Source organism: Dipodomys merriami, unplaced genomic scaffold (assembly GCF_024711535.1).
Source record: "Dipodomys merriami isolate MVZ:Mamm:240054 unplaced genomic scaffold, mDipMer1.0.p SCAF_446, whole genome shotgun sequence".
Taxonomy (NCBI): Eukaryota; Metazoa; Chordata; class Mammalia; order Rodentia; family Heteromyidae; genus Dipodomys; species Dipodomys merriami.
The window spans coordinates 714,641-735,538 of NW_027206009.1; the positions used below are offsets into that span (position 1 = coordinate 714,641).

The 20,898-nt window shown below is 61.0% G+C and overlaps 1 protein-coding gene across 2 annotated transcripts in view; it reads left to right on the top strand.

Annotated features, from left to right (window-relative positions):
- The first annotated feature begins 16,305 nt into the window (after window positions 1-16,305).
- Window positions 16,306-20,898, top strand: part of LOC138808188 (dihydropyrimidinase-related protein 1) — a 41,280-nt gene continuing 36,687 nt past the window's right edge. Inside the window, exon 1 of one of the 2 annotated variants that reach the window (XM_069994152.1) lies at window positions 16,306-16,686. In XM_069994152.1, the coding sequence (XP_069850253.1) occupies window positions 16,306-16,686 (381 nt within the window). Of the gene's footprint in view, window positions 16,687-19,628; window positions 19,781-20,898 lie in introns of those variants that run through there. The other variant, XM_069994153.1, reaches the window with a different exon arrangement.

Consider the following 20,898-nt stretch of genomic DNA (forward strand, 5'->3'; position numbering starts at 1 on the left):
TAAGAGTTCAGTACCAGAGCGCGAGCGTGCATGCATGTGCACGCGTGCGCGCGCGCACACACACACACACGCGCGTGCGCGTGCACCTTTTATACCCACCCCGATTAGGTTCCTTGAGTTGTTTCCATAGCAGTTATGCAACATTTGGCTCATTCCAGTCGTTTCTGGCCCCGCTCCTCCTGTCCTTCTCCTGTTGATCCACACATTCTCTCATTCTCTTCCACGCACGCCCTTTACACGCACATCCACACATGGACACACGTACAAGCACGGATGCTGGCGCCTGCCTGCGCACTCTTACCACCTCTGCGGTGACAGACGCCAGCCGGGGGATCTTGGCAGGGCCCAGAATCCGCTGGTTTGGGCATCCATTAGGCGTCCGCCAGCTCCCACCGCCGTCTCTGTTCTGTGCCGTGGCAGGGCCTGGGGGTGGCCGTCACCCCTTCCTCTTTTCCCCGGGGACACAGAGGAGGACCGTGCCGGCTTCCTCCTGCGCTGTTGTTTTCAGAGGGACGGCGGGCCAGCCAGGAGCTCAGTGTGTCAGGAGAGATGGGCCCGCGTGGCTGGGAGAGATTCCTTCTAGGACGGCCCGCACATCCCGGCCCATCTTGTTCTATCTCCGCTCATGGGTGAAGTTCCTAAAATCGGAAGAGTGCCTGACATGATCACCTGCCCTCTGACCACGGGCAGCCCTCCCCGTGCCCACCCGAGCCTCACCCGAGGAGAGCTGCTGCGTGTGCCCCACGCGGGCTACCGCGGGGAGGAGCCAGCCAGCCTTGCAAGTGAGCAGCGCAGAGCGGGGTCAGAGGCCCCCCAGAGAGAAACGGGGACACATCCCCAGTGCTTTCAAGTTCAGTGGTGAGGCACCAAACAAGAACAGCTCAGGGGGAAAAGTCTATACCTTCTCTCTCCAGGAATCCCCAAAGAGCTTATTTCCTGAGGCTGGCTATGTGGAACTTTCTAGAATGCCAGCCAGCATGGGGTAGAGGATGTTGGCTGGAACATCAGGAAGTGATTCCATGCTGAAGATTTCCGTGGGGAGGGAGGGGGACCTCCATTTCTTCAACTAATTATAAAAGGCTGTATTCTAGAAGGCTCCTTACGAAAAACTAGGATGTTAATTAAAACACTGAGATTCACACTGAACCTGTTTCTAGTAGCGCATGGACCATAAACACAGACCACATTTGAAATATTAAGTTAGTGACCAGATGGCATAGACTCTTAAGTTTGGAAGCCTTTTGGTTTGGAAAAAAATAAAAGAATCCTGAGTTTTCCACTTGATCCTTTACCTGCCCAAACGCAGGTGAGTGCTGGGGAGATCTGTGGATGAGGCTGCATTCTGTCTCGGGACTTAGATTAAATCAAAATTAAGTCCAGCTGTCCTGGGTCAGGACCTGCCTGCTCACAGCTTCCCATGCACACTTTTCTGGTGCGCTCGGGCTGTTCCCTGTGTGTTTCCGGTCTGCTTGGTGCCCTCCCTGTGTGTGTCTCTGTGTCTTGTTTGGGGAGGGCGTGGGACCTGGGATCTACTGGATCTCTTTTGCATTCCCACTTCTATCTGCACGACCTTGGGGCTCTTTCTCAGCAAATCTCGCCCGGCCTGTCTGTGAAGGGTAGAGTGATTGACAGGCACCATGGGGAGCTACGGGATTCTTGCATGCCCAGGGCACCCGCCCAGGGCTCAGGGCAGTGGACCAACCCGGGGCTGCCATCATCTTGGGTACCATTCCTGGGTCATGGAGCTTTGTCCCTGGTGGTCCTCCCCTTGGGACACTGGTGCAACTCCATGTCAGGATTCTTGGCACAGACGCCATATATCCTTCCACACGCTCCCTCCCGCCATCCCCCGTCACCTGTCACTGTGGAGGGCTGGGAGTGCAGCTCCACAGGGGTTGGCTGACTCCAGCCCTCACGGCCTCTGGCCACGAGGGGCCGCGCCCAGGTGTAGTGGAGCTCACCTTCAGAAGAGGATCAGAGTGAGCTGATTTAGTAGCAGTGGAAATGGGAAGGCCTAAGCTCTGGACATGAAGGTGAGGAGCGGCTGGGAGGCTGGGCACACGGAGCCCGCGACCGCTGGCCTGTGCCCCTGCCCTGCGGCCCTCCACCCACCGAGGGCGGCCAGCCTGCTGTGGCGTGTCCACGCGTGTGACCCCGAGTGACCCTGAGGCCAGGCCGCGCATGCATGGTGTCCTCTGCATCTCTGCCCTCCAAGATCAGAGACAGACGCACCATGGCTGGAGGCCGGTGATCTTTCTAGCGATGTCTGGCGGCGGTGTGAATGGGATGGGGCTGCCTGCCGAGAGGGAAGGCTGCTAGGAATCTGGCTCGGCCCAGGCAGTGCAGGGTGGGTTGAGCCCTGGGGGAGTCTGTGGAGCAGGCCAGGGTGGCTCTGCGGGGATGTGGCCCCGCTGTACCTCCCCGCGGGGCCCCGGGAATTTGGGGGTTACCGGGGCAGATGGTGTCAAGGGCAGCGGCACCCGCCAGTCCCCTCCCGGGCTGCGTGCAGACGCGGTACCCTTCACTCAGGGCTGGAACTAAGTAGGGCATGGACTCGTGTCCCCATTTTTGGCCTCATTTCCTGGTGCCCCAGGGCTTCTTCCTCCCCCTCCTGTGGCTGCCTCCCTGCCTGGAGCCTCAGACTAGGACGTGATGTGGGGCTGAAGCCTGGTGCCCTCCTCCTTCCTCCCCCTCCTCTCCCTCCTCTCCCTCCTCCTCCTCCCTCCCCTCCTCCCCTTCCTTCTCTTCCCCCTCCTCATCTTCCTCCCCTTTCTCCCTTCCTCTCCCTTCTCTTCCCCTCCTCCCCTTCTCTCCTCCTGTCCCTTCTCTTCCCCTTTCCCATTCTTTTCCTCTCCTCCCCCTCCTCCTCCTCTTCCCCTTCTCCTCCACCCACCCCCCCCCCCCAGCTCAAGGATGCCTGACCTGTGTGGATGAAATGGTCTCCTCCCAGGGCTGGCAGGGACCCGAAAGGCCGCTGGTGTCTAGAGCACAGGTGTCCTGTCTGGCAGCCATGCTGCTCTGCTCCTCCTGCCTCCTCCCAGAAGTCCATCCTGATCTCCGGGTTGGGTTTGCTCATGGCAGCTGTTCTCTGACTCCGCACCTCACAGCCCGCCGCGACCGCTTCCTCCCCAGCGGCTCTGCAGGGAAAAGGCATCTGGGCTTTCTTCACCTCCAGGCCTTTCCTGTGGCCTTGAGCACCGGGCCTGGCGCACGGGAGGTACTTCTTGAGGAGTGAGTGACTGAGGGAGGGTGAGCAAAGGGTCAGCTCTCGCCGTTAGTCTCCTTGGCCCTCAGGAGGCCTGCTTCTCCCGCCAGCCCTGCTTCTGAGCTATCGAACACCATCTTCTTCACACACGGTAGGGCTGCAGGGCTGCTTCCTCTCCTCCAGACATGCCAGCCTGCTCCGGCTGTGTACCCGCTCCGGCCTCGTGCCCGCTCCCGCCTCTGACCCCTGTGACCCCGGGCCCGCTGCTCTCCTCTCCGTGGCTGGATCTCCCTGTCACTGGCTCTAGACTCCGATGTCGGCTCAGGGGCCGTCACCACGCACCCACTCCTGAATGCTTCTTATTCCACTTCTCTCATCTCCGTGGATTTCCTCAGGACTGCCTTCCAGTCCACTGAAGCTCTCTTCACCTGTGTCTAGTCTGTTGTTAAACCTGGAGAATTCAAATACAAGTGACCTTATTTCTTACCCATAGAGTAAGTGCGTATATGTGTAAATGTAGTGAGCATTCTTACTTTAACATCTTTTCTAGAATCCCTATTCCACATACCCCTTTGAAGTCATTTCCTCTTAATATTTCACATCTGCTGACCATCTGCTAAAATGTATCTCTGTGACTAATGCAATATTTTGTTTTAGACTCAAGTTCTCCTTCTGGCTAGGTTGGTGCTCTGCCACTTGAGCTATGTCCCCAACGCTTTTTGCGTTAGGTATAAATAGCAACTCAGATTTATGTCTGTGCCCAGTTGAACTACAGTCCTCCTATGTACATTTCCCATAAAGCTGGGATGATGCCCAGCCTGTTATTTTTTCTTTTTTTGGTCGGTCATGGGTCTTGAACTCTGGGCCTGGGCGCTGTCCCTCAGCTCTTCAGCTCAAGGTGAGCACTCTACCACTTGAACCACAGCGCCACTTCTAGTTTTCAGGTGGTTCATTGGAGATAAGAGTCTCACAGACTTTCCTGCCTGGGCTGGCTTTGAGCTATGATCCTCAGATCTCAGCCTCCTGAGTAGCTAGGGTGACAGATGTGAGCCACTGGTGTCTGTCTGTTGTAATCTTTTAAACATGACTTTTTCCAGAAATAATTACCTGTGTGTGTCCCACTTGGATTTTGGAGATGGACCTCTGGCATTCTTTGGTCCTAGAATAGCATGTAGGTTCATTCCTGGTGAGACGGATGGACACATTCTCCTGTGAACCTTGTCAACTGTGTGATGTGGGCAAGGCGGGGGAGGCACTCTCTTGTGTTTGATGTCACTGTCTACTTGTAGCGACAGCAACTTTGGGGCCCTCGGTTCAATGACACTCCCCTCCACCAACATGCATGTGTTTATTGGATGAGTGTAACATATATACACACCTCCACCCCTCTCAAAGCAGCCTGGAGCCTCTGGGACCTGTCTCAGAGTCCTTGAATCTAGATCTGCCTGGGGATCTGATTTCTCAGAAAGGGTTCCAAGTGCTTAAGTGAAGCCAGGGTAGCGATGGTCTCGTGAGGTTGGATGATTTGGATCGAGTCTGTTTTCGCCTTTATTTTTGTCTTTTTCTCCCCTCCTCTCGGAATGCACAATGCACAAGCAGAGAGATATAAATACACTTGGCAGAGCAGACTGTGAACACCTCCACAGGAAGCAGCAAGGGGTTTCAGTGAGCCAGCCCGCCCGAGGCCTGGGCCTGCCCGAGGCCTGGGCCCGCCCGAGGCCTGGGCCGGGCCGGGCATCTCCGTCTCGCTGTGCAGCCACAGCGTTCCAGCGGGGCTTGCCAGGGTGACACAGCCAGGGAGCTGAACAAGGGTGCTGCGCTCCGCGGGCCTCCCCTTCTGGCCCCCCTTCGCTGATGAGCTGCCCGATGTGCTTACGAAGCTGGCAGCCTCTGCGTCGGCTCCGCTCGGCCAACAGAGCAGCCTCTCCCGGCCTGCGCTGTCTCCGGCCCATTGGCATCTGCCCAGCTGTGTTCTCTGCCCAGGAAACCCTTCATCGTCTCCAGTACCCTGCCCATGCCTGCGTTCCTACCTCCCTTTCATCCTTCCAGAATCATCTCTGTGTCCTTGTCCGGTCCCAGCTCTGTGCCGCAGCTCCCCCCCTCCCACCGCACAGCCCCTCGGGGTTCTGTATTCTTTCCGCATGGGCTGCGCACACTCCCCTCTCTCCACAGGGCCTTTGCACAGGCTGCCCGCCGTGCGGGCTCCTCCCTGCTCTCCTCCCCTCCACTGCTCCTTGTTGACCCCTGGAGTCATCTCACTCTGCCCCTCCTTCGAGGGCATGTTTCCTGTGGTTCCTACACAACCTTCTATCTGCTTGTCCTCATGGAGCCCCAGGGGACAAGCCCGCCCCGAGTCCGCTGCCCGCCCGCTGGGAGCAGGTGTCTGGTAGCGCTGGTGGATGAAGGTTTGACGCAATCCTGGGCCCTCGGTTTCTCTCTTCCTTTTTTGGCATTGACCTCCGTGAAGGAGCCCCTGTCTGCCCGGTGTGCACGACGCCTCACGAGCATGCACACCGCGTGCAGGGATTGTGCACACGCACGGGCCGGGCAAAGTCTGCAGTGGGAGCTCCATGGCATAGACTCCCGAGACACAGGCCTCGCAGCCCAGGAGGCCGGGCGTGGGGCCGGCGCCGCACGAACACCACCTGAAATCCCTGAAACACCACCTGAAACACCGCCTGACTCCCCTGAAATCTCCGCCTGACTCCCCTGAAATCTCATCTTCCCGTCTTCTTTGTTGCAGGAGACAAGACAGTCTGGGCAGGCCAGTCATGCCGGAGAAGATTTCCATCCCTCCCTAGCGGCCGTCGGGGCAGAGGAGGCCCTGTGACTCAGGATCCCTTCAGAGAGCCGAGCGACACACCGAATGTCCCTCCTCCTAACCCAAGACCCCGCTGGAGGTCAGAGGTGACTGCTGCCCCTGAGAAGCCAGCAGTGGTTGGCACCTGCTGGTGGCAGGGTCCTGGGGTCTGGGATGCACACCATCGCTTTCTGTCCTCAGCAGCACCCGCTGCACTGCATCTCCCCAGGACCCTCCCACTGACTTGAGGGTCGTGACTGCTGGCCAATGGGCTGGACGCTGGGAGAATGCCCCACACATGGCGGGCCAGCACCATGTTTGAGAATGTGAATCTGTCTCCTGTTCACCCCAGACACCAGTCCGGAGCACGCTGCACCTGAAGCCCTCTACGGAGTTCCACACACAGCAAGGGCTGGGGGCAGCAGGCGGCAACCTAGCCGGCAGGAAATCACACAACTCCTACGTGGGCTCAGGCTGAGTGCAAGTCCCACCTGGGCAGGCCACCCACTGGAGAGATGGCCAGGGATCTGAAATCTAGACATTCCAGTGACCTAGCGAGAAAGACTGTTAGGGACCCCAGATCCCCAGCTCTGCTGGTGACCTCCAGCTCTGCCATGTCATGACCCCGGCCGGCCTCCCTTCCCACGGGCCCAACGGGCCATCAGTTCACCACCAAACCATCCAGCCTGCGCCATGCCTGCCTGAGACAGCAGCCGGGTGGGCGGGGCCGGCACAGCAGAGCTGGGCGTTGCCTGTGGAAGGGGTGAGGGGCAGACACGCGTCATGACCCAGACGAAGAACTCTAGTCCTCAGCAGGCACACTGGCCAGCCTGGAGCTGGACTTGGCTCCAAGGAGTGTCTTGTTTGGTTTATATCTTTTGAGTTCTTTAACACAAAACTTTCCATTTTAACCATCTTAAGCATCCAGTTCAGAGGCATAAGTCCATTCACATGTTGAGCCATCCATCCACCCATCCACCCATCCATCCATCCATCCATCCATCCATCCTTCATCTTCTGCTACTGAAACTGTCCCATTACGCAGTGTTTAAGCACCGTCCCCAGCTCCTGACACCCACTGAATGTCACTACTTCAGGGACTTCATTCCTATGATCCCATTTACGGGAAACCATACAATCCTGTTCTTTTGTGATGGGTTTATTTGACTTAGCACGATGTTTCCACGGCCCTCCCGTTGGAGCTTGTGTGCTCAGGCCCCTCCCGTGTTAAGCAGATGTCTTTCCCACATTTTGTTTGTCCACTCGCCCAACATTGTTGAATCAGGACGTTCCCCCTCCTTGGCGTCAGGAAGATGGGCAGCTATTGTGTAAAACACCTCTGCTGGATGTTTTAGATACTGGAATCACCAAGTGATATTTTGTAACCAAGAGATTTCTTATATGCACTCTGGAGCTGCCTTGTCTTCGAAAAATCGGTGCATCTGGCAACTTTGGACCTGGTTTTCCTGACGGTTGTGGTTGCTGCCTGAGGCTCCCCTCCCCTCCCCCACTGGCAGGCACCCAGTGCCGTGGGCCTCACAGCTCCCCGCATCGGTGCCACCCAGCACGCACGCTGCCTGGCCTCCGCCAGCCGTGACTCCGCGACACAACGACACAACGTGCTAACGATGGAGGGACCCAGAAAGGGCCAGGCGGCCCTGGCCCGTGTCCCGGGCGGAGATCGACCGTGGGAAGCTCTAGTAATGGCGGCACAGGGGGTCAAGTGACTCAGCATGGGGCCTCCCCCTGGGGCCGTTCTGAGGATAACTGAGGCCAGGCAGGGAGAGCACCCAACAGAGAATATGTGCTCCCCGAATGCTCTTGAACAAGTGCAGTGATGTTTACCCCAAGGTCTCTGATCGCCTTCCCTGCCGCCGTCGTTGTCGGAGCATTAACTTCGGTCTGTCAGGCTGATTTCGGAAGCCACCCTCCTCCGGACAGTCCAGCCGTGCGCCCCTCCGCAGGGTGCTCCACTGGGCAATGGTGATGGGAAGCCTAGCCCTGCCCTCCCGCCACCAGGCGCAGCGAGAGCTGGAAGGGGCTTGGCACATAGTAGATGCTCAGTAAAGTCTGGTTCCCTTTCTCTGTGTGCCTCTGATGGAGAAGGTTGCCATATTTTCTCGGGGAAAGAAGGAAGGAGATGGAGCTGCCAGCTCCCCACTCCCTCCCCCGCCCCCCACGCCCCGCTGGCTCCCGCCACAGCTCAGAGGTGTTTGGAGTTATGACTTGCGGCTCATCAAATTTCCTCCACTCATTCAACCAACGTTGTCCACTCAGTGCCAGACACTGCACAAGAGAAAACCTTGCACCCCCCACACACACTCATGGAGTGTGCAGCCTGCCCGCCGGTCAGTCAGCTGTGTGCACGTGGTCAGTGCCACCGCACCCCCATGGCTAGCTGCAAATTCATAATAAATAGCCAGGCTCTGCTGGGGCTGGACCGGAGCCGCCCACCCATATCACCTGCTTGCCCTGGCGCCTGACCGTCAGCTAGCACTGGTCTTTCCATCCCCTCATGCTTCTGCTGTCCCTGTGTCCTTTCTAGACTCCCTGAGGGAGGCCTCTGAGTCACCCAGGGCCAACCAAACGTCCCTGGAGTGAACCCTTCATTCCTGTCCCCATGGGGGTTGCTTGCAGGGGTGCGGAGCCTGCCTCTTTCCTTACCTGGGACTCGCAGTGAAATGGGAGCGCGGATGGAAACGCATTCTTGCATTCTGCACAAGCGAACAGGGTTGGGGTTTTGAGACTTTCCTATCCTGGAGGGAACACAGTGACCGCCTGGCATAAGGGACCAAGTTCTGCAGCTCCCGTAACTCTGGGGCCAGACAGAGTGCTTCCTCTCCTTGGCTTCCTCACCTGGCAGTGGGATAATGCAGCGCCCGCCCCGCCGCTGACGGAGACACTGGGCAGGGAAGCACTGGGTAGTGTCTGTATTCGGGTCATGACCTACTGTGTGTTTACTGCGGACCTACTGTGTGCCTGTGGGAATGAGAGGTGATCTGTTTTAGGACAATTGGGGGAAAGTCCCCAGGCTAAGGAAGAAAAGAATTGCCTGTCAGATGGTTGTACTACGCTTCCATAGATTATGATTAGCAACCGCCAGCGAGTTGGCATGGCAACGCTTCCCCACGAACTGCTAGGCCGGGTGCTTAAAATAGGTGTGCCAGCGGTGAGGGAGGCCGCCCAGACGCACAGCGGCGGCCGGAGGCCCTGTGGGCTGAGAAGGCCTGGGCTCGGGCAGCCCCCCCCCCCAGCAGGCCAAGAGAGGGGCTCACCCTTCCCTCCAGCCCCCTTCCACCCACCCGTTACAGATGGTGAAACGGAGCCCGGAGAGGGGTTCAGCGGACCAGCTGCTCGATGACAGCCAGGATTGGACCAAGTTGGTTGTCTTCTATGGTAAACGGCCCCACAGAGCCTCTGGGCAGGCCCTGAGCGTTCCAGGCCCCCCTTCTTTCTTCATTTCCTGTGGGTGACCATCTATCTCCCTCCTATCCTTTTGCACCTGTCTGAGTTCAAGGACTTCTTTCCTTTATGTGGAACCCATGCCATCTCGGACCCCCTCCCCCCGAGCTGGTAAGTAGATGTAGGTGAGTGCCGCTTGAATCTCTGCCTCCACCCCCTTCCTGCCTGCTTCGAGCAAGTCAAACCACCAAGCGCATGGGAATTTATGACTCGCTTTTCAGTGAGAAGGTGGCAGGCGCTCAGTCACTCGACACAGCTTTCACAGCCTGGAGAGAAGCCGGTGACCGCCTGGGACCCGTGACCCGGATCCTCGGGAAAAAGTGTTTCTGTGTGTCTCAGTCCTCACTTTCTTGCCGAGCTTTCTCAGTGTGGGCCGTCTTATCTCCTTGGGCTCTGAGCTGCTTTCAAGAGAAATTCACAGCTCCATTTGATCCCAGGCTGAAGTCCCAGGTCTGGAAAGTGACTTTTTTCTTTCTTTCTTTTTGATAACTCAATCAACTTCTGAGAATAGGGTGCCAGACACTTCTGACATCTTTTAGACACTGTGTTTTGTTTTTTAAAGAAAATCTGTCGGGATGGTGTGGTGTGTGAGGGAGGGCTGTCAGCAGGCCCGGCGTGGGGGGGGAGGGGGTGGGGTCACAGGCTCTGCAGCTCCTCCCCTGCAGGCCATTTGTGGAGCGTGAAGATGTCACCCAAAAGCAGTGACCACCCCATGTTGGCGTGCTAGACTCACCTGCAGAGCTTCCTAAAACACCAGTTACTCGGACCTGTGATCCTAGCTAGTCAGGAGGCTAGGATCTGAGGATTGTGGTTCAAAAGCCAGCCTGGGCAGGAAAGGCCATGAGACTCATATCTAGCAAAAAGCCAGAAGTGGGGCTGTGGATCAAATAGTAGAGTGCCGGCCTTGAATGAGAAAGCTAAGGGACAGCACCCAGGCCCAAGTACCGGCGGAAACAACAACAACAACAACAACATCATGGGTGTCTAGGCCCCTTCCGCGCCACTTTACTCAGGTGTGGGGGTGCAAAGCACCCCTCCCCCAGAGACTCCAACAGCAGATAGGCCAGAGCCGTCCAGCCACAGTCCCATGGTTCCTCTCAATTCCCTTACTCCCAGTGCTGATTAAACTCCAAGATGCCACTGTGGATTCCATTACATACATTTTACTTCTTTCTAAAAAAAAAAAAAAAAATGTATTCCGAGTTGGCGGACAAGGCTCTCCTCTTTGAAACATTTCTGATCAGGAGTCTACCCCGTAGCCCCACCCCCTTTGTAAGCGGTGGGTGAGACTTAGAGAAATGAAATATGTGACATTTGATTGTGATTGATTATCCCAGCCTCTCCAGCGTCTGGTCTGGAAGCTGAGCCCTTGGTGGCTAGTTATGGAAGGTCACAGAAAGTTGAGATGAAGTACTGGGTGCATGGATCTTTTGCACACTATTGCTTGCACCCCAAACTTCAGGGGGGGAGAGAAATTTACCAAAGCAGACTTCCTTCCTCCCTTTGTGCCAGTGGCCGTTTGGTGTTGACACACATTCTTTAACCATCTCTGGTGCCTCCAGGAAGCAGAGAAGGAAACTCCACTGGGACCCGTGGCTATATTTAGTCCTCAACCCTTTGTAATGAGAATTTCTAGAAAAAGATCATTCATACGTGGGACCTAAAACTACTTCCAGGAAGTCGGTAGACTTAGGATGGAAGGACTGGGTTTTCTTCATAGCGTGAGGTCTTCCCTCGGTCCTGCTCTGCCTTCCACCAGTGTGGCTCTAGTGTAAAGGTGATGCACAGAGTCGCAGAAAGACTAGAGCAAGAACTGAATGCAAAAGCCGGGCACGAGTGCTCACGCCTGTCATCCTAGCTACACCGGAGGCTGAGATCTGAGGATCACAGTTCAAAGCCAGCCTGAGCAGGAAAGTCCGTGAGACTTTTTATCTCCAATGAACCACCAGAAAAAAAACCCGGAAGTGGTGCTGTGGCTCAAGTGGTAGAGCGCTCACCTTGAGCTGAAGAGCCAAGGGACAGCGCCCAGGCCCAGAGTTCAAGCCCCACGACCACCACCACCAACAAAAAACCCAAAACCAAAAAAAGAGAACTGAATCCATAAAAGTAAGTCTCCCCTCCCCACTCCTTTTGGCTCAGAGAACCCTGAGCTGGGACAAAGTGGAGGAATGGTGCCGTCACATGAAGGCAGAAAGTGGGAAGAGAACGAGGAAGGAGACTTGCGGAGCACAGATGCCATCTTGGTTGCAACTCTGTTCATATTTTCCTTGTAAAGTAACATATTGCAGCATCGGCGGCGGGACGCGAGAGTGAGTGGAATCTGCACGCTTCGCTTGGCTCTTGAGTGTACAAGTGTGAGACCTGCCCGTAGCAGAGGGAGGAGGGTGGGTGGCGGGCCAGAAGCACACAGAGACCCGAACCGCTGCAGAGCTCACAGCCATGCACACCGGGGTGGGCCACTTCCGTCTCCAACCCTCTGTGGGAAGACGGGGCAAGGCGTAGGCAGTGTGTGCTTCTCCCCGCCCTCCCCCGAGGAGGGGCTCTGTGCAGACCCACCTCCCAGGAGCGCTGCAGCCGGTGCCACCACCGACAGCCCATCGCCTGATGCTCAGACTTGCCTGACCAGCGTGTGATGGCTGGACGGGGAGGGACGCGGTGCCACCTACACAGGCCACAGACACGGCCAGCCAGGTCATTGCTACCCAAGCTCTGTGCTCCTCACTCCTTCCGGGCACCGTCCCGGGCAGTGGTCCCAGAACAGCTGGGACACACAGCTTCTGCTTGGAAATCGTCCTTTCTCCTCTCTCCCAAGTGCACATAAAGTGACACTGACTGAACCTGGAGCGCTCCTGCGCGTCTCCATTGATGGACGCTGGTGCCGCCCTAAGCCACGATTTTCTGTTACCAAGATATATTTTTCTATGTTAGTTAAATGTATACTTTGTGTAATTTTGTACATTAAAAACGTACGCTTTTTTCCATAATCAGAAGTTTATCTCTCCCTTTTGAATGTTGACTTGTTTTCCCATTAGTTTTGAAGTCCTCCCACAAGGCAAAAAGTCACTGAATCCAAGATACACACACTTTCTCTCTCTCCCGCCCCCTCATCTGTGGAACTTGAACTCAGGGCCATACCTGACTGCTTTTTCCCCTCAAAGCTGGGATTACAGGATACATGAGCCACCGATGCCTGGCTAAAACTCTCTTGTTTGGGGCTGGGAATAAAATTACTTTTTCATTAGTCAAGTCCACTTTGCTCAAATAGTGGAGCGACCCTTACTAATCCAGTGTGGCCTTCCCGTGGTCGCTCTGACAGGTTTTCCTGAGCTGGGCGGCTCCCAGCAGCACTCATGCGCTAATCTGACAGTTATGGAGCATGGAAACCGGAAATGGGTCTCACTGGGGCTACAGACCTTGGTTTGGGCAGTGCTGCATTTCTTCTGGAGGCATCAAAGGAGAATCTGCTTCAGTGTCTTTTCCCATGGTAGTGGCTGCCTACATTCTTTGGCTCATGGCCCCTCCCGCCATTCTTAAAGTCAGTGTTGTAGCATCTTCAAATCTTTCTCACCCTGAATCTGATTCTTTTGTCACTTCTCGCTCTGTCCTGTACCCCGGCCTCTCTCCTTCATGTTAAAGGACTCTCATTGCATTGGCCCTATCCAGACATTAATCCCCACAAGCAGACACAGATGGTGGGGGGGGGGGATGGTTAAAAATACTTAAAAAGCCTCACGTCATGTGACAACACACACAATATCCAGGAATTACAGGGAAATCATTGAGAATTGCTATTCTGCTACCACCACCTCTGTGTCCTGATTAAGGACAGAAGAAAAAGCAGGTATTTTAGACTCCAACTGGCCTGGATTTCTGTCACTGGCTGGCCATGTAATTTTACTCTACTTGCTTCCTTCCTTAGAGCTTCTTTCTTTCTTTATAGATAAAATGAGCACAAGAATTCATAACCTGCTTGGAACAAAACAAAACAAAACAAAACTTGCTCTAGGGGTTGTATATTCCTGACAGAAAACCACAAGTCTATTGAATTTCTGAAAATATTCTTTTTATATTTTGTTGGCTTTTTCTCTCCTTAAAAGCCTCCAGCTTTTTGTTTGCACAAGCAAATGTCCACTAGAGCTGAGCTGGTCCCTCGCATCTGCTCCCTGCCACCATCTGATGTGTCCGTGTCCCTCTCTGTCCTCGGACATTACCCTGAGGGCGTCACAGACTGAGAGGATGAGCTCAAGGTTGGGCCTCATCCAATGTCACAGTACAATTCATTTATGCTAACTGCATCCCCGGAGGACTGAGGGGATGGGGTTGGAGAGGTCACAGCCACCACCAGCATGGTGGTGCTCAGGTGTCCTGGGCCTCCTGTGTGGGCCCCTGCCAGCTTGCTACTCTTGGTCTCTCTGCAAATTGGTGGCTGCATTTCCTACCCTACGCCCAGCCTCTGCTGCCTCCCCATATCTGGTGTGTGAAGGGAGGTGTTAAGGAAAGGACTCCAACAAACCTGCTGGGGTCGCTCCTGGGGTTGACAGACAGAGGGCTGGAGGTCTGAGATAGTCAGCACACCAGTCTGAAGGCGGTGGTGCTGTCATCTGCCACATGGGCAGCGGAAGGAGCCAATCAGTGAACCATGAGCCGTGTGCAAAGCCCGCAGTACCTGCAGCACCCAGTGAGGGTCACACTGCTTCCTCTTCAGGGGCCAGATGACGATGAGGAGTGACTTAGTCTGTGACAGGGGCTGCGTGGCTGTCAGGTCCCCATTACCCCTGGGGAAGCACAAGAGACGCTTCCCAAGATGTTGAGGGCAGAGTTAAAGCAGAGTTCTGTCTAAACACAGGATCTGGGGTTCGCTGTGGAGTTAGCACTGTATTTATGAGTTCCTCGAGGAAGTTTCTCGTGACTTCAACATGAACTTTCCCTGCCTAGGGTGTGCTGGGAATTACAGTTCACAAGACAGAGTATTTCCAAAGAAAATTTGAAACATAGCCAGGTGCTGGTGGCTGAGATCTGAGGATCATAGTGTGATTTTTTTGCCTGGGCAAAAAAAAATCCATGAGACTCCTTTCTAGCCAGCAAAAAAAGTCAGAAGTGGAGCTGTGGCTCACGTGGTAGAGCGCCAGCTTTGAGTGGAAAAGCCAAGGGAGAGTGCAAGGCCCTCAATTCAAGCCCCAGTGCAGCACAAAAAAAAAAGAAAGAAAAGAAAAGAAAAGAAAAAAGAAAAGGAAGGAAGGAAAAGAAAAAGGAAACAAGGAAAGAAAAAGGAAAGGTGGTGCATAACTGGGTCTCAGGATGGGACATCATTGTGCTCTCCTTTGCTTCATGTAGTCTAGCCTTCTTGCAGACGGGACCTTCTAAATACATGCACATCCATTTCCCCAGCATTTGCCTCTCTCCAACACAGGAGGAGACAAAAAAAAAAAAGCCTTCCTAAACGTCCAGTGAGTAGATGAGCCTGGACCCAGCTTGGCTGTGCAGCCCTGAGCCCCTGGTCTCAGGCTGTGGCTTTGCTTCTCCCCCGCCCCCTCCCCTTCCCAGGCCTCGGTGCTGAAGGGACAGCTCCCAGCCCCGGGAGGCGGGGGGGGGGGGGAGGCGAAAGGAGGAGGGGCCGCGGGGCGGGGCACCGGCGCTCCCGCCCCATCCCTCCTCCCCCATCTCCACGGCGCCCAGGGAGGCTGGGCAGCTGGCGATTCTCCAGACCAAGAAAGACGCAGCTGGGACTTGGCATCCCCCGGGAACTCTCAGGATCCTGGGCTGGAAATCCATGGGGAACGAGGGACTGAGTTCACCAGATGCACACGGCAGAGCGCATTCCGCAGCCCCGCAGCCTCCCGGGGCACCCAGGCTGCAGGCTCTAGGGACAGGATGGGGACACTTGTCGGTCGGGCCCTGGCCCGCCGCACGTGCGTGGCCCTCTAGCTCTGTGTGTGTTTAGTCTGTCGTGAACCGTCTCTGAAGTGTGCGTGGCTGGCCTAGCGCCCGCTCCGTCCTGCTGCTGACCTCTGGCCTCGAGCCCTGCAGGTCACATCCCTCAGGCCCGGGCCTCCTCCGTACAGCCTGGCTCCCCAGACCTGGGGCTGTTGGGCCCGTGGCCCCGTCCCCAACCTCGGTGCGGGTGCCAGGCCTCAGCAGGGCGCAGCGAGTGCGCGGCGTGCCCAAGCAAGCTGCCTCCCCGGGCTGTGCAGCTAGAGGTCGGGTCGGGACAATGAGAAGGCCTGGCCTCGGGTGTGCGTGTGCGTGTGCGGCTTGCAGCGCCGCGCACAAATCTCTACGGGTGTGCAATGCGGTGCGAAAAGGAGCCGGTGTCCCGGGGGAGCGTGCGTCATTGGCGCGTGCGTGGTGCACCGGCGGGCCGGTTGTAATTGTCTACGGTGCGGGTGTGAGCCAGTCGTGTGTGTGCGTGTGTGGTCATGCACGCCGCTCCCACCACCCGCTCCGCGCGCGTCCTGGGGGCGGGGAGGAGGGGTGCGTCCGGGGCACTGCGGTTCGGCTGCCCGCCCTCGGCGCTGCGGCTCCGCGCCGACGTCACCGTCCTCCGCGCCCCGCCCCAGCGCGGCCCCGCCCCGCCCCAGCGCGGCCCCGCCCCGCCCCAGCGCGGCCCCGCCCCGCCCCGCCGTCCTTTGTAGCAGGCGAGGTGCTGACCGGGAGGCCCCGCCCCCGCCCCGGCCCCGCCCCCGGAGCCCAGGCCCCGCCCCTCGACGCCTCCCTCCGGCCCGCCCCTCTCTCCTCCCTCCCCAGGCCGCAGTCGCGCCTGGGCCGCCGCGGGCCCCGCACTCAGGCGCGGAGCTCGGCGCGCGGCGGCGGCGGCGGCGGCGGCCGGCCTCGGACGGGCATGGCGGACCGGCGGCGCGCGTGGAACACGGAGGACGACCTGCCCGTGTACCTGGCGCGGCCGGGGAGCGCGGCGCAGACCCCGCGGCAGAAGTACGGCGGCATGTTCGCCGCGGTGGAGGGCGCCTACGAGAACAAGACCATCGACTTCGACGCGTACAGCGTGGGCCGCCGCGGCTCGGCGCGCACGCCGCGCGGCGCCGGCCGGCCCGACGCCTCGGGCCTGCCCGGGCCCGGCGGCAGCGACGACACGGCCAGCGACGTGAGCGAGCCCTCGGGCTCGGCCGTCAGCTCGCCCGGCGAGCGCGAGGACCGCCCGCCCGCGCTGCACCTCCGCTGCCCGGCGCCCCGCGACCTGCCCCTCGGCCGGGACAATGGCCAGGTACCCTCGGGGCGCGCGCGTGGGCCGCACGCGGGAGGGGCGGGGCCCCATCGAGGGGTTCAGAGAGGTCGGGCGCCCGGGCCGGGCTGCCCAGCAGAGTTGTGCACGGCCCAGACCCTTCCGGGCCCGGAGAGCCTCTGCGGGAGGGAGGGCGAGGGTGTGAGCGGGGGAGTAAGTTGGCCGGGGGGCCTTAGGACGCCCAGGGCCCCCCCCCCGGGAGGAGTGAGCCCGGGGCCCTCACCTGGGGTCCCCGGTCCGACGCGCTCCGTAGCCGCAGGGCAGCCACCCTGCCCGCCTCCGGCCGGGAAGGACTCGGCCTAGAGCGCGGTTAGAGCCCCTCCGTCCACGCGCCTCGTAGGATCTTCAAGGGTTACCCGCGAGAGTCGCGCGGCAAGACGCCGCCGTGCAAGTTGGGGGGACGGCCGGGATTCGAACCTGGGTCTCCGTAGCGTCCTTGGCCCGAAGGTTTTGTTTCTCCTCAAAGTGGGGGTGGGGGCCACCCGAGGAGCTCAGCGGCGGGGGCTTGGACCCTCCGAGCTGGGGGCCGGCGGGGAAGAGGGGTGCAGGGGGGGTTGAGGTCAGAGCCAGGTGTCCGGGGACGGAAGTCGGAGCGCCGCAGGACCACCGAGGAGCCGCCTGGGCCGGAGCCGCGGCCCCAGCCCTGCCCGGCCCCGGCGGAGCCACCGGCCCCGCCCTCCACGAGTGCCCCTCCGGCCCCGATTCACCGTGGGAACTGTCGGCGAATACCGGTAGGGCGGGCGCGTTCACGCAGGTTGGCCGTGGAGCCCTCGTACCATATCCGCTTAGTGGGCCCCGGCCTAAACGCTCTCAGAGACGGCAAAGAAACCCAGCGAACTCGGAGGGAGACCGAGCTCGGTGGGGATGGACATCCGGGAGGGCTTCCCGGAGGGGGCGCCGGGCTGCGCCGCGGAGCTCTCCGAGGTCCTGAATCCGGGCCCGAGCGCGGGCCGAGCTGCGGGCGGGGCCGGGGCGGCCGGGGGTCCTGCGCCGTCCTCCTCCCAGCCCTCTTTCTTGGTGGCTCGGCCTCCCCCCACCAGTCGATCGCAGTCCCCCCCCCCCAAATCCCAGGCCTGCGCGGGGAATCGCCTGCCGAACCCCCCGCGCCTCCGCGGCCTCTCCGGGACAGGCGCCTTGTCAGGGAGGCCGGGAGCGCTTTGTGCCGGGCCCGGGGCCGTCCCGAGGCCGAGTCTGCCGGGCAGCGCGCCCCACGCGGGCTCCGGGCCGTGGCGCGTGGCGCCGTGGCGGGGGGGGTCGCTTTGCCTTCAGCGCCAGGCCCCTTCCCCTGGCCGGTCCTTCTGTCCTTCCCCCTGGCTTCTCAGAGGCTGGACAAAGGGCGGTGCTTGGAGCCCGGGGAACCCAAGGGGCGCCTTCCCCTCGGAGGGGCCGCCTCCTCCGCCGACACCGCGGGCCCGGCGCGGGCCGCGGAGGGCTGGGGTTCCGGGGCGGGCCCGGCGCTCGCGCCCCTCCCCAGCCCGCGGGGCTCCTTCCTGGGAGGGAGGAGGGGTTTCTGCCGGGCATGCGCGATGCTCGCTCACCGCGGCCGGACGCCGAGCCGCTGCGGCGCTTTGTACCCGGGACGCCGGCCGGGGAGCCGCGCTCCGCTGGGCTCCTCCCTCCGGCTCGCACGCGGTCCCGCCCCCGCCGACCCCGGGGGACGCCAGGGTGCTGGCGCCTAGGACTTAGATCCCAGGAAGGGAACCTGGGCGTCGGGTGGGAGCCGGGCCCCACCTGCAGCTTCCGGCTGTAAACGGTGGCTTAGGACTCAGGGCAGGGGCCGACCCGAACGAACGAACGAATGAATGAATGAGTGTAGTGACACTGGCACCAACTGGGCAGAAACCTGGCTTCCAGACGCCGCTAGCCAGAGCTAATGCCTTTGGCAGCAGGGGCACGGGTTACCTCCGAGAAGCCTGCATTTCCTTCTGAAAAGAAAAGGGAAAATGCTGGCCGGATGTTCCTGGAGTCCCGAGCATCCCCGAGGGGGTGCAGCCGTCCCCAGGGGCGAGCCCGGTCTCCGCGCTCTCCTGCGCGCGGGGGACCCGACTCCGGGCTTGACCTGTCCGGACGGCGGGGAGCTCCAGGGTGCTTGCGTGGCCGGCCGCGTGGCCGGGCGGGGCCGCACCTGCCCGGTGCCGGCGGCGCGCACCGGGGCGCTCGCCTTGTTCTCCCCCGGGGCAGTTCATCGAGCTGTGTCCCCGGAGAAACACCCAGATCACGGGCCCCTGGGCTGAGGCGGGACCCCTGCCCTGCCAGGCCCCCGCCTGTCTTGGTGTCACGGCCTGGCCAAGCACTCACGGTCCGCACGCAGGACCTGCGCTGCTCCCAGGTCACCGCGCCTGGCCACTGTGCGGCGCCGGCCGGGCGCGGGGCCCCGCTCGCGTGGGGGAGAGGGAGGACGAGGCCTCGGGGCTGGGTTTGGGGACCTGGGCCACCTTTTGTCTGGGCTGGAACCTCGGGAGCGGTGGCGGTGTGAGTGCGCGTGAGTGAGGTGTGGGGCGGGGGTGCCGGGCCGCCGGGGCGGGGTGGGGGCCGGCCAATGGGGGCGCGGAGGGCGGGGCGCCCCGGTGCCGGGCGGGTCTCTTCCTTTCAGAAGCTTCCCGAAAACCAGACCCTCTCTCCTCCCGTTAACCCCCCCCCCCACTTCCCGGGAAGGAGGCCCGACCGGGCGCGGGCGCGCGCGGGCTGCGGTCGGAGGGCAGCGCTTCCAGGTTCGGGCCGCGAGGGGCGAATCGGGCGCCGCCGCCGCCGAGGCCGGGAGGAGCCGTCGGCGGGCAGACCCTCCCCCTCCGCCCGCCCCTCCCCTCCGCCCGCCCCTCCCCTCCGCCCGCCCCCTCCCCGCCGGGCGGCGTCGCAGCCGAGCAGCCGGGCGGCCGCGCGCGTGGGGAGCTGCGGGCGCCGATCCCCACCCTCCTCCCGTGCGTCCCCGCGTCCCTCCGTTCGTCCGTCCGTCCGCCCTCCGCGGCCGGGGAGAGCAGCGAGCCCGAGCGGCCCCGACAGAGCCCGCGCGAGCCGGGGCGGCGGCGCCGGCGGAGCCATGTCCTACCAGGGCAAGAAGAGCATCCCGCACATCACGGTGAGCCCGCCCCGCCCCGCCGCCGCCGCGGCCCTTTGTGGCGGGCGGTGGTCGCCGTCCCGGCCGGATCCCGGGGTGGGGGCGCCGCGGGCGGCTGCCTGCGTCGCCGCGGGCGGGGCGGGGCCGGCCGCGCCCCGCGCCCTCCCCCAGCCTCCCGGACAATGCGGGCGCTCGGCGGGGCGGGGCCGGCTCGGGCGTCTCCCCGCGGGCGTGTACGGTGGGGGGGTCCGTGCGGCCCCCTCCCCCTGGGGTGTACGGTGTGGGGGGGTCCGTGCGGCCCCCTCCCCCTGGGGTGTGCAGTGTGGGGTCCGTGCGGACCCTCCCCCTGGGGTGTGCGGTGGGGGGGTCCGTGCGGACCCTCCCCCTGGGGTGTGCAGTGTGGGGTCCGTGCGGACCCTCCCCCTCGGGGTGTGCGGTGGGGGGGTCCGTGCGGCCCCCTCCCCCTGGGGTGTGCGGTGGGGGGGGGTCCGTGCGGCCCCCTCCCCCTGGGGTGTGCGGTGTGGGGGAGTCCGTGCGGCCCCCTCCCCTCGGGGTGTGCGGTGGGGGGGTCCGTGCGGCCCCCTCCCCCTGGGGTGTGCAGTGTGGGGTCCGTGCGGACCCTCCCCCTCGGGGTGTGCGGTGTGGGGGGGTCCGTGCGGCCCCCTCCCCCTCGGGATGGGCCCCCGAGGACGCAGGCTAAACAAAAGAGGGAGGGCCTGGTCCAGCCGTCCCTCCCGCCTGGTGGGCGGCCCGGCTCGGTGGGGCACCTGGCAGCTGGAGGGAGGGAGGGAGGGAGGGAGGCGGGGAATGAAGGGCGGCGCTGCTCCTGGACCGGCGGAGTCTGGAGTCAGGAGAGTCAGCGCCATGATGGAGGCCCCGCCCGCTCCCAGGATGGGTGGATGGGTGGACCGCCCCAGCCCCGTGGGGGCCCCACCGCAGCCTGCGGGCTCCGAGGCCCGGGCTGGGCCGCAAACAAAGGAGCCCCGTCTGGGCTTTGTGTGGGCTCGGAGGCCGTCCCCCACAGGTCAGAGCCCGCGGACCCCCAGGCTGGTCCCCAGGAGTGCAGCGTAGGCGCCTCCTGAGTCTGGGCTGGGCCTGGGACAGCCCGCTCACCTGCAGGGGGCACCGATGGCGTGCAC